Here is a 13,925-nt window from a genome sequence, read left to right as displayed (position 1 = left end):
TGCACGTCCAGGCTTCGAAGATCACTCAGGTCCAGCTGACATTACACAGCGCAAGTCTGAAACTAGGACTGAGAACTATGCTTGAAGTCATGAGTAGGACAAAGAGTGACATCAGTGTACAGCTATGTAAGAGCTGCCACTGCAGACTGATAGAGAATTTTAAATGAGGTAACTGGAAATTTATTTCCTTTGGAAAATAACGGAGTATTTAGGGACCAGTGTGTGGCTCAGTGGTTAAGCTAGCCAAGCATGCATGAGGCTGTAGGTTCAGTCCCCAGCCCTGCATACATAGAAGAAAATAGACCTGACATATAATAATTCTAATATTAAGCATGTAGATGAGCGTGTGAGAGCAGGGAAAAGAAGAAGAATGAAGAAGAAGGTGGGAAGTACCCCATGGAGGTTAGCAGTGTAGCACCAAATGCATCGCAGAAATGAGGAGGAAGACGGGAAATCTTGACTTAAATATCCATCAATGAACAAATGATTTAAAATGTGATATATATTATATAATATAATGTAGTCAATGCCACAGTGCACTCCTAACATAAAGTTGTAAATGTTCTGTTATATGTACTTCACAACTGGGGGGGGGGGGTTAGGGAGATAAGTAAGCATTATTCAGCCTTTGCTGTTACATGGATAAGGACATTATGCTATGGGGAAATCAGCTAGGTATAAAAAGAGAAATATTGGGCCAGAGAGATGATTCATCAGGTAAAGACATTTGTCACCAAGTGTGATGGTGACATGAATTCTGAATTCCCTTTTTGGAACCCACATAATGGAAAAAGAAAAACAACTCCCCCAAGTTGTCCCCTGACCCCTATGTGTACACTGTGCTACACACACACACACACACACACACACACACACACACACACCTAATTTTAAAAATAAAATTTTAAAGTCAAATATTGAATCTTCCACTCATACAGTACGTGGAACTGTTGAAGTTCAAAAGTAAAGAATGTTTCCGGGGCTGGGTGAGCGGAGTGTGGAACAAGGTGTTACTGTTAACTAAACACAAGGTCTCCGGTCAAGGCTGACAGTGAGGCTCTGGGGATATGACTGTGGCGAATGCTTCCCAGTGGTGTGAGTGTCATTAATGCCATTTGTACCCTTAAAATGTTAAAGTGGCAAATACTTTGGTATGTGCACTTTACCACTTAGACAAATTAAAAGGTCACCACACAATTATAATAACTTTTCCAGTCCTCAGACTTGATTTATTCTGAGACTCCAATGACCACGAGATCTTACCACAAGGGCTGTTTTCAACTTCCCTGAGAAAACTTCAGGTCACATAAACTTTAGGAATGAAATCTGTTCTTATACTTTCTATACGGGGATGAACAAAGTGTCTGTAGTTAAGCGTACAAATGGCTACCTGCCTCTTACTGCCCAATTTACACTGAGTGTACATGTTATCTGCACAGAACAATCTAGACTTTGTCTTCTACAGTAAGCATAACTTTATCCATGCTCCCTCGCAGCTCCTGGGGGTCTGGAGGGTAGAGGGCCCTTACATCAAGGAGCAGACTGTGCCTGGCTCTGGGCTTTCTGTTTGTCTCAGAGAGGAAAGGGGTACTAGCCTTTGGGGTTTGTGAGGCTGGACGGCAGGTTAGCTTCTTTTTTACTCGCTGGGCCTTCAAGCAGAACACTTTGTTAGCCCTGTGGAAATCAGGAAGCAGGGACTCTATCCCCCTTGCATACTCAGACTCAGGACAGAGATGGAAAGATTGGAGAAACTAGAGAAAGTCAGACTCATTATTATTTTCATCCTGACTGTTTTGTGAATCCATGAAGGAATTTAAAGACCGTCTCTCTGCTGAAATGAAGAATCCAATACACGAATCTATATTAACCTGTTAGTAGTCCTTTAGAATAGTGATTTAATTGTTATCAAGAAGATATTTTTGTATCAAAATTACCTGCTGATGGATAATTAGTTTGAGATTGACTTTAAGAATAAGGCACTTTGAGCCATACGCCTGCTCAGGACACGTCTTCAATGTCCTATCAAACCTAGACTCTATTTTCTCTCCTCTCCTCTCTCAGCAAAGTGAGGATCCATTTCCAGCATATGGATGCTTTTTAACACTGTGAGCTATTCCAAGGGGAAAATGTGTGACTTACAAATGCTGTCAAATGAAATATGTATTGCCACATGGTACTGGCTGACCACGCACACCCCAGGCCACATTCTACATCTTTATTAGCCCTCAGACCCAAACAAGGAAGGGTGGAGAGAGAGAGAGAGAGAGAGAGAGAGAGAGAGAGAGAGAGAGAGAGAGAGAGAGAGAAGCTGATCACTTTGGAATCATCACTCCAGAAGGCCACACACGCTCTAGGAAACATATTTAAGACTATAAGTAACCTTCTCACAGAAACACACATATGCTCTGATAAGCATAGCTAAGATTACGGGTTCCCTTCTCACAGAACTGCACAATGGTCTTATTAATAATAAAATACCACCTCCAAACTATGGAGAGATGGGTATGTTCTTGCCAATGGTCACACATTCTTTTGCTACTGTTTTGTCAGTGGCTAAGCACATGGACATGAGACTTAGCGTTGTTAGAGTCTCCATGTCCTTTATGAGCAGACAGTCTGGAACAAACCTCCTTAGGGTCAGAATGTGAACATGTAACTAAAAATAAAAGATTCCTTTTGTATAACTTGAAAGGCAAAAATCAATGTGTAGGAACACACATGTAGCTTCAAATCACATCCCCACCAGACCTGTCCAGGTCCAAGGGAGCAGGAAAGAGCCGATCCACCCAGCCATACCACACTGCAGAAACAACTATCATAGAGCTTACAGTGGAAGACCACATGGAGGCTGGATGGACACAAAAGCTAGGAGATTTGGAATTAGCTATGAGGACTTGGAACCTTAGGTACTCTCTGTATGACATCGGCACATGATACATTTTTTAAGTCTTAATTCCTTTGTGGATAAAGTGTATAATAAGTCACTTCTGAAGAGTATGTCATTGTAGTAAGAACTGAAACATTTCTTACAAGCCAGGCACTGTGGTCAGTGGTTACCATAGTAACCTTCCTTAATCATTACTACTCAGTGAGACCTTATGATCCCATTTCACAGATGAGGAAGTCTGCTTAGAGGAGCTAACGAGCTTCCCGAACTCACATAGAAAATTGAGGGAGGCTAACTTGGTCTTTATCTTCTCAAAGCACAGTATACCAGCTCCTAGGAATCATTTATTTATCTGCCAAATAGAAATAGATTTAAATATGTTTCGCAATAGCTAAAGTATGATGCAAACGTGCAAGTCTTTGTCTTATGCTACTGCATAAAAGCAGAACTTGGCAAGGTCTAATGTTCACAGTGCTTGTTGGGGTCATATTCAGTTAAACATTTCACAAGGCAAATGGGTGAAGACAATCCGGGACTTGCATAAGCACTTCATATGTCAGTTACTGCCTTGAAGAAGGAGGAGAGAAAGGAAATTATCCAAACAGTAGTCTCTTGACATTGAAACACACACTGCAGTATGTTGTGATAGCCATGAAAAATAAAATTTATTGAAAATAAATATTTTTAAAGAACTATTAGGAAGTAAACTGAAAGAAATGAGGATTGTTTTACATTCTCATTGATTCATAGCCTTTTATTTTTTATTGAAAATAGATATTTTTAAAATACAAAATACAATATATCCTGATGATGGTTTTAACTCTCCATTCCTCCCAGATCTTCCCTACTAACCTAAATATTTCTTTTATCTTTCATTAGGTTACAAATAAGCATCTAAAAAATAATAACTGTAAAATAAAATTAGATTAAAGAAAACCAAGCAAATTATAATCGAAGAGAACAGACAGAAGAAAAAAAAAACAAAAACAAAGAAAAAGCTCAAGAAACACATACAGATCAGAGATGCACATTGACACACATAGAAATCCAATAAAAACACAGAACTAGAAACCATAATAGGGGCTGGAGATGGCTCAGCGTTTAAGAGCATTGGCTGCTCTTCCAGAGGTTCTGAGTTTAATTCCCAGCAATCACATGGTGGCTCACAACCATCTGTATTGGGATCTGATGCCCTCTTCTGGCACACAGGTGTACATGCATATATACGTACAGATACAGATACAGATACAGATTCAGATACAGATACAGATACAGATACAGATACAGATACAGATACAGATACAGATACAGATACAGATACAGATACAGATACAGATACAGCAGATACAGATACAGATACATATATATGTGTCTGTGTGTGCGTGCCCATATATATATATATATACATATATATGTGTGTGTCCATATATATATACATATATATATATATATATGTATATATATATATGCATGCCAAAGGACCTAACTACCTATAAGAAAAAAAAATACAAAGCCATGACTAGGCATTATGAGACAAAGAATCTCCAAAAATGTCACTGAGTTCCTTTTACCTCTGGGCATGTTGTCTGGCCTTAAGAGTATTTTGTATACCCAGTTTGTACACTCCATTGGAGAGAACTAATTTTTCATTTGCAAACAGTTATTGGTTGGAGATAGCGTCTGGGTTAGAGAAGTGGGCTTGTGTCCACTTCTCTTTCAGCGCTGGGACTCCATCAGTCCCAGACCTGTGCAGATTCTATGCATGCTGCCACCATCTTTGTGAGTTTCATATGTGCATATTTTTAGAAGGCCTTGTTTCCTTAGGATCCTCCATCCACTCCAGGTCTTAAAATCTTTTCAACCTCCTTTGCCACATGGTTCCCTGGGCCTTGAGGGGAGGGATTTGAAGAGACATTTTATTTAGGATCAAGTATACCAAGGGTTCTGCATATTGTTCCTTTGTAGTTGTGGGTCTCTGTATTTGTTCCCATGGACAGCATGGGGAGCGTCTCTCAAGATGGCTGACCTAGGGATACGTCAGAATGTTAGCGGTCTGAAAATAACTTGGTAGTCAGAAAAGGGGAAACAGTGTTCTTCACTTGCTTTTCTCCTGAATGTATTCCTCATCTGACAGTTGGCAGCTGACAACTCCGTTTCTAATAAAAACAGAAAGCAGTATTTAAAGTTGCAGAGTTACACAGACAGGAGAAAGGGTTTTCCTCTTTTTTATCTAGCTTACTTCTGTATGTCTTACAATCAGCTGATATCTACAATACACAAATTGCTTATAATTTCAGCAGGGATGAGCAGCCTGAAGCCACTGCTCTGAAGCCACTGCTCCGGGGCCTACTCACTGAGCTGGTGCTTTGTGAATCTGCCTGAAAACCTGCTGTGCACACTGCCTGATTCACCCTGGGGTCCTGTCAGTCTTCCTTCGAGCCAGAGCAAAGTATCTCATAAAATAGATCTGAGAGTTCATCGTTGTAGTGAATCATAATGAGACGAGATTCTGTGGTCCCACTGCCCTCATCTATGGAGGCGAGTCCTCAAACACCATCATGGGCAATTTGCTGCTTACTTCATTCTGTGTGCATTTCACAGAGTCCCCCACGCATGGCTAGAGACATCATCACACAATGTCTTATGCTTGTGATTCGTGATTCATATGTGAGTTGGCACCGATTCAGTCTTCTGGGACTATATTTGTCTGTCTCAGACCATCTTCCGGAGAGTCTAACAAAGTTCTGGATCTTGTTTATTTTATTCTTTCTAAAAAGAACAAACAAAAACCAACAAAACAACAACAATAACAACCCTTTTCAGGGTTCCATGCAGTAACTGAAGTCACCTGCTATGATTTGTCTACTCTTCCTGAAGATGTGATCCTTTTTCCACACTTGACACTTCAAATGTTTCAAATTCCTTTTGAAGAGTCTGAGAACTGTCACAGATGCCTTTGGTGAAATGTGTGTTTCCAGGCTAATTTTGCAGAAACATATTAATTAATGTTTAATAATTTCATGCAATGACATTTAAATTTCTATGAAAACAATGGGCAGATTCCAGGCATATTTTTAAAACATCAGACAAACTTCTACATCTCATAGGTAATCATGCAAATCTGAATGACTAGTTTCAATATCAATCGTGACATGCAATATCCTTAATATAGGCACTTCTTTTAAATTGAGTAGAGTGGCCAGTGGATTTACACTGGATCAAAATCAGTCTTAGTGTCCGGTTTGAATGACATCACCTCCTTCCTCACTGATTGCCAGCCTTCTCAGCACGCCCCACGGAGTTATGCACTGACTCCAAGAGTTTCTACTGATACCTTTATGGATTTGACCTTGGTTGAAAGAAATCTGGTGTTCTTCAAGACTTCTTGAATGACTTACTCACCAAGAAAGTGTGTAGTATATAGATTTTAGGTCACAGTCTGCATCTCTAGCAGACTCAGGCCAATGCTGCTGGTTTATCTCGACCACATTGTTTTACATGTGTGCATGAGTATATGATGCTTCTGTAGAAGCATGTAGAAGCATGCCCCTCCCCCCCCCGTAGGTTCATAGATTTGGATATTAGAAAGAGAGGAAGGAAGAGAGAGAGAGAAGAAGGAAGGGAGAGAAGAAGGAAGGGAGGGAGGAAGGAAGAGAGAAGGAAAGGAAGGAGGGAAAAAGGAGGAAGGAAAGAAGGGTTAGGGATGAAACTAACAGGAGAGACAAATAAGGCTTATGGGGTTTTATGTATTTTGTAACATTTTGTACGACTAATCTTTAACCCAAATATTGAAAACACAGTGTAATATAAAGGAACTCCAGTGGAGAAAATAAGAGCTTGGGGATTATTTCATGGATAGAATCTACTGCCTGCCTGCCTGCCTCTTATGTTCTTTGTCTGGTTGATTTGTTTTGAGACAGAGTCTCCATTCTCCAAATTCCTCAGATGGAGTTTTCTAGGCTCAGAGATACAAATTTCTGCATCCATGGATAAAAGCTGCATGCTAACACAATATACTGATAACGACTTCACAATCCTCTCATCTCTGCCTCCTATGAGCTGAGGTAGAAGCATGAACCAATGTGCCCAGCCATTTATACATTAGGGTACAATGCAATTAGAATTATTCTCAGATAAGATTTCCTACCCATTGAAAGTTTTACTCTAAAAAATTTCTCAAGCACCGTTCCAATGAGACTCTAAAGACAGGCAATTATGTTTTTGTTTTTAAACTCCTACAGGATGGTTTTGTTGTGGTGGCATTTTTATGGTACTTGGAGTTGAACCTAGCATCTTCCCGAGCATCTTCTTTAAAGCAGTGTTTCTCAACCTCCTAATGCTGCAGCCATTTAATACAGTTTCTTATGTTATGGTGACCCCCACCCAGCCATAAAATTATTGAGACTTCATTGCTGTAATTTACAGATTGTAATGTAAGTAATTTGAAGATAGAGGTTTCTCAAAGGGATTGTCACACACAGGTTGAGAACCACTGCTTCAAAGAGATTATCTTTCTCCTTATATACATGCTACTATCATTCTCCCCCACCCAAGTATTATTTTCATTATTAACTGTATCTATCGGTAATAGTCAGGATTTTACCCAAAGTTAAGTTTTGTAGATACTTTTCTGTTGCTGTGATGCAATAGCATGGTCAAGATAACTTATAAAAGAAAGTATTTAACTCAGTGAATGGTTTCAGGTTAGAGTCTATGATGGTAGAGCAAAGAAATGTCTCAAGAGTTCACACCTTGATCCACAGCCACAAGACAGACACAGAAGAGGGGAGGGAAAGAGGGAGGGAGGAAGGGAGGGAGGGAGATTGGAAAAGTTAGGAATAGCACCTTTCTCTTGAATCCTCAAAGTCCACTGCCTTAGTTAGAGTTAAGAGATACTATGACTAAGGCAACTTTTAAAGGAAGGCATTTAATTGAGGACTTGCTTACAGTTTCAGAGGGTTAGTATATGATCATCATGGTAGGGAACATGGTGACAGGCAGGCAAGCATCATGCTGGAGCAGTGGATGAGAGCTCACGTCCTCATTGGCAGGTAGCAGGCAGAGAGACAGAGAGCAAGAGAGCGAGAAAAAGATAGAGACAGAGGCAGAGACAGAGAGACAAAGAGAAACAGAGAGACAGTAAGAGAGCAACAGACAGAAGCAAAGAGAAAGAGAGAGAGAATGTGAGAGAGAGAGAGAGAGAGAGAGAGAGAGAGAGAGAGAGAGAGAGAGAAAGAGAGAGAGAGAGAGAGATTGATCTGGCATGGGATTTTAAAGCTTCAAAGCCCACCCCCAATGATACACCTTCTCTAACAAGTCCACATATCCTAATCCTTCGAAAACTTTCCACCAACTAGGACAAAATATTCAAACATATACTTCTGGGGGGAGGCTATTATCATTTAAATTACTATGACAAGAAAATTACAAAACCAAAAAACCACTCTTGAAGTATTTTTAGGTGGCATTAGAGACATCAGTGTGCTTTGATTTCTTGACTATTCCTTTCTTTTACAGAAAAATATGTCATTGCTCAACCAACATTTGTTTTTGAGAAAGAAGAACACAAATTTAAGGTAAGATCAAAATAGTTTGGTTCTGATAAATAATACTTTCAGGAGGTATTTATACTAAGATATGGCAGCTGCATGAGTCTAATTCTCCACAGAATGTTCATGTAGTGGGGATTCAGGGACATCAGTTTGGTTGAAATCTCTAGGTTGTGAGTGAAGTGCTTTACCTTAAGTAATATGCTTATTTGGAGTGACTTTAAAAGGTGGGGGGACAGAAAAAGATTAGGATGGTTAAGACCTCCTTTGTTCCTCATTACCAAAAGAGCCTAAAGCTGGGTATAAAAGCTCCAGCATTTGATTTCAGTACTACTTGGAAGGGCTTCAAGAATCTATGTGATGTTGAAGCTTCGCCCTGGAACCATGGGAGCTGGAGAATTAGCTGTATCCACCTTGTTACGGTTTTCAGAATTCATTCTTACATGCAGTCATTAACAAACGACTCACATGATAAACTAAAGGAAGCTCAACCTCACTCCAGATCAAGCACTGCAGAATCCTGAGAGAAGGTGCCTCAAAAAATCTGCATTTAAAACAACTGTTTAGAAATGATTCTATAACCACTGTAACCACTGGGCAAGACTTCTCTGTTGATATATTCTTGCTGAAACTATGGTGTTTCAAAACCAGAAAATACTCAGCTTTCACTGGGAGTTTTATGTCTTTTCAGAGACCTGCAGAAGACAGCCTGGACGAAACAGCAGAGCTTGGTAATGAATTACATTCTGGTTTGCACAATACTAATCCCAATCTTTATTTTTTTTTTTAAAGCAAGCAAACATAAGCATTTGGACTTGTGGCACAGACACTATGAAACTTAATGGTTTTTCTTGCTTCTTAAGTACACACATGGATTGACCTTTGGTTTGAAAGATGACAGTCAGATAGATACCTGATAACAGTGATGTGAGTGCATAGCCTCTGTAATTTTCTGCAGAACCTCAAAATGTGTATAGTTTCCTGTAGAAGACTCATTTCTACCTGTTCCATGCTAATATGAGATACCTGTAGGCTTATAATCAACTTATCTCTAGTATTTAATTCTGGGCTTCAAGAGTCAGCAAGCTGTAAAACGCTGACCTAAGCACATAAGGGTTGAATATCCTTCCATACTGTGTGTTATCTTAAACAATGTTACCATTCCTATTAAATTTTTTTCAGAATTCACTGGTTTTTTGAGAAAGCGTATAAGGTCTTCATCTGTCACGCTTCATACTACAAATTCTCAGTCTCTAGGAGGTAGGTATAGTTTTGACTATTGTGATGAATGTGAAATTATTATTAAAAAAAACTTTCTAACTGGCTATTTAAAAGTAAGCACCTACAAAATAAAAACATGCTGGCACTTTAAGAAGACCTTTATTGGGTTGGAGAGATGGCTCAGCCATTAAGAGCACTGACTACTCTTCCAGAAGTTTGAGTTCAATTTCTAGCAACCACATGGTGGCTCACAGCCATCTGTAATGGGATCCAATGCCCTTTTCTGGTGTATCTGAAAACAGCAACAGTGTAGTCATATAAATAAAATAAATCTTAAAAAAAGAAGAATTTTATTATATATTGTTTTCTGAGCCAGTGAAGAATACAGTTCCCCCCCCACCAGACAGAATTATTAAACTAACAGGCTGGCAAGCCAAGAACGGGTAAGATTCTGCACAGAGCCCTACCAACCTAAGTCAGAAGTGCATTGCTTATGATAATGCATATTCCACCAAGGGTAAGGAAGGCATTCTTGGAAGAATGACTTAAAACAGGCTCAGTCTTGTTTATGAAATAAAAAAGGGAGAGAGGCAGAAAGCTTTTGGGGCTGCTTGGCAAGAATCTCACATTGGCCAAGGATAAGGAAATGGGCTGCTTGGAGGGAATATGACATTGGCCAAGGACAAGGAAGTTGGCTTCCGGCAGGTATCTGACATTAGGTTAGAACAAAGAAGTAATTTCAGGCAGGAATCTAAATATTAGGCTAAAACAAGGATGTAGGCTTCAGACATGAAAATGACTTTGGCCAGGACAGGGAAATTGGCTCAGATATTTTGGTCATCCTGATAGGGCCTTAGAAACAGTGATCACGGGAGTGTTCATGGAACTTTGTTTATTGTCTTGTTTGTTCCTTGACTATTTGCATCTATTGTATTGCTAGTTCCTCAACCTAGAACTGACCTTAATACTTGTATGTAATTAAAATGGTATAAAAGCAGAAAGGAGGAGGGGGATGGGATAGGGGGGTTCTATGGAGAGGAAAGGGGGAAAGGGGATGACATAGGAAATGTAAAATAAATAAAGATGGATAAAAAAAACACAGTTTGCCCATTTGCTCATCAACATACCCCAGTGCTCCTCTGCCTAATGTGTTTAATAGCCTTTGGTCTTTGCAAAGCTGCAATTTCTGTACATATATCTTCACCTTGTGCCTAACAGAATGTCTAACATGGTCAGCATTCAAGAAATATTTACTGAGTTGAATGAAAATAAAGTTAATCTATGATCCCCAGAGTTAATCTCTGTTTTGATTCATAAAAGTACAAAAAATTATTTTTGTTTAAATTGGAGATCCGGATTTTTCTTCAAACAACAGAATATCAGTCAAACTAGACAAAAGAGCCACTTCCTTAATGACCTGCATTTGCAATCTGCTTTTAGTGGCAGCCTTGTCTCAGACACGCCTGAGGTCCTCATCATTCACTGATGTCCCAACCTTCCCTCCATCCAGGCCAGGTAAGGGCAGACCCCTAGAATCTCAATCCTGACACTCTGATGCCTCAGAAACCATTCTTACTGCCAATGAGTTTTCTTTCTTAGACATCATAAGATGCTAACTGTTTGAGCAACAAATAAGAGACAAGCCATAGTTAAGCAAGCAAGAGGGCTATGTTACAGATGTCACAATTCCAGACAGTGTAGTTTATTTTTGGCAAAAAGTTTTAACGGCATATTTAAGGATTTCATATATGAAACAAACAGATGCCTACATTTAAAGAAGAATTCTGTGTATGCTGAGTTGGCTGAGAATCCAGTTCGCCTTCCTTCTATATCATAAGTCATTAGGAATTCCTTTCATAATAGGTCTTACAGACTTTGTGCCATAAGCATTATTTTATGGAAGGCAAATCTACAAAATAAAAATGGCACTCTTTGCTTTATTTAGTATACTGTCTACAAATATAGCTCATATAGTATTCAAAATACAACCATGCTTTTGATTCATGTTCTAAGGCTTAGAGTATGATTCTTAGAGTTTAACTAATAAAAATGTTGTTTTCCTTTACTTGAAATTAATAATGCTTTGCCAATTAAACTATATTATCATGATGAAATGCTGAGCACAATGAAATGACTGGCACTATCCCCACATTAGCTCCACAGTGACTTACATTCTTGGGTATTTTTATTTCTACTGAACAATCAACTGCATTTTTCAGTGTTTATCATTATGAAATTTTATTTGCTATCTAGCTATCTGTCTGTCATCTATTCATTTATCTATCAATCCTCTATCCATTTATCAATTAACTATATGTATTTATCTGTCTATCATTTATCTATATCTATCTTTTTTCTTTTTGATTATTCTCTACCTAAGAACTGCAAAGTTTTCAAACCAATGAAAACATATTAATAATAATGATTACAATCATAATTGTGCAACAGTGTATAATATACTTTCCAGTCTCAGAAGAGACACCATTTAGTTCAATTGACTTTCAGAACCCACATGGCAAGTTGTATAAGAGAAATGGGGGGAGGCAAATCCCAAGGGCAAAACATTCTATTTTACTATGTTTCTCTGTAAAGCAAAGGGATAGCTTTACTTTATGTAATTATGTCATCTTTAAAAATCAGATACATAAAGGATGACCATACTGGAGGACACTAATCAGTAAGCAGTATTTCTAATGTATGCTCTGCAGAATCATAAATGCTGTTAAAAATAAGAAAATGTTGCAATTTATATGTCCCGTTTGTTGTTTGTTTCAAGTAATACAGATAATAAAGACTACTAAATCCAGCTTTGGCTAGAACAGCAATTCCATTTTGACATTCATGAGATGATATGGTGATGAGTTCTTGTCGTCTTCATTAGTTAGATGGCTGGACACTGCAGTACCAAGGAAAATTGCCTCCCTTTGAAAAGCCCAGAAATCCTATGCGGGTAGTCAGCCAATAGTACCCAGCAACACCTAGAGGAAAACAACCTAGCATCTTTGTTACCATAGTTTAGTTTCTGTTGCTGTGACAAAAAAAAACTGAGAAGAAACAACTTAGGAGAAGAAAGAGATTGTTTCACCTTCCCATGGAGGGAAGTCAGAGCAGGAACCTGGAGGTCCGAACTGAAGCAGAAACCGAGGATTAGGGGCGGGGTGGGATGGGGTGGGGCGCTGAGGCTGCTTCCTGGCTTACTCTCTAAGGCATGCTCAGCTTGCTTCTTCAACAACCAGGTCTGCTTGCCCAGGTGTGGCACTGTCCAGAGTGTGCTGGACCCTCCCAGCATCAGTAATGAATCAGGAAAAGGTCCCCCACAGACTTGCTTAAAGGCCTATTTTATGTAGGTATTTTTAAAAATTGATATTCCCTGTTCCAAGATGGCTCTAGCTTGTGTCAAGTTGACAAACAACAAACAAACTAATTAGCTAACAAATTAATCAGCACAGTTGCCATCTTTAATTCTCTCCCGAGTATCATTTTTAAAAGATGTGAGAGATTTGTTAATAGTCTTGTAGCATTCTATGAGCGGTATACGTATGCACACAGGATTCATTATTACTTCAGGGTTTGCAGTAATCTGAAAATTTCTTACAACACACTATTTAATTATAATAAATAAGATTACCTCTTCTATCAAAGGTCTAATTTTAGATCTTTGAGGATTGAGCAGAAGTAGGTAGCAAATCTTGCCTGGCAATCCCTTTTCTAGGACCAGCCCTCCAATGAGCGGTACTTTCTAGCGGCATTAGTGCCAATAGCGCCATCTACTGGTGATTCCTGAGCAGGCCTTCTCTCCGCAGTGTAAACATTGACACAAAGGTCAAAGTTTTTTAATGTTTTTTTTTTTTTTCCTTATAGTGAGGAAAAACAATGTTTTTATGACATCACATCTGCTGCAAAGGAGTGATGACATGAACAATGTAGACCAAGGTACGAATCTTCAGTTTCAAGAACCTCTGAAATTCTACATCTCACCATCCATTATTTACTTACTTATCCATCCGTCCATCCATCCATCCATCCGTCCATCCATCCATCCATCCGTCCGTCCGTCCGTCCATCCATCCATCCATCCATCCATCCACTTACTTACTTAGTTGAGGCACAAGGGAAATTGTGTTAAAACTTAGAAAAAGAACAACAGGTCAGGCAAGCTATATATTCCCCACAGCTGCCTAGAGAAAAGAAGGGGACAAAGCCATGTCATTGCGGCTGGGACGAAGGTTAGACACCTGGTGGATGAGCTGCCACATGGAGGGGGGAAG

At 39.2% G+C, this 13,925-nt stretch overlaps 1 protein-coding gene across 3 annotated transcripts in view; it reads left to right on the top strand.

Annotated features, from left to right (window-relative positions):
* Positions 1-13,925, top strand: part of Ranbp3l (RAN binding protein 3 like) — a 48,920-nt gene that overhangs the window by 13,758 nt on the left and 21,237 nt on the right. The window contains exons 2-6 of one of the 3 annotated variants that reach the window (XM_076916112.1): positions 8,405-8,463; positions 9,128-9,167; positions 9,619-9,696; positions 11,008-11,172; positions 13,519-13,590. In XM_076916112.1, the coding sequence (XP_076772227.1) occupies positions 8,405-8,463; positions 9,128-9,167; positions 9,619-9,696; positions 11,008-11,172; positions 13,519-13,590 (414 nt within the window). The remainder of the gene's footprint in view (positions 1-8,404; positions 8,464-9,127; positions 9,168-9,618; positions 9,697-11,007; positions 11,173-13,518; positions 13,591-13,925) is intronic. The other 2 variants (XM_076916113.1, XM_076916114.1) reach the window with 2 other exon arrangements.

This window comes from Arvicanthis niloticus, chromosome 19, assembly GCF_011762505.2.
Source record: "Arvicanthis niloticus isolate mArvNil1 chromosome 19, mArvNil1.pat.X, whole genome shotgun sequence".
Lineage (NCBI taxonomy): Eukaryota > Metazoa > Chordata > Mammalia > Rodentia > Muridae > Arvicanthis > Arvicanthis niloticus.
Note: the sequence above shows the minus strand (reverse complement) of the source record. Positions and strands in the feature narration are given on the sequence as shown.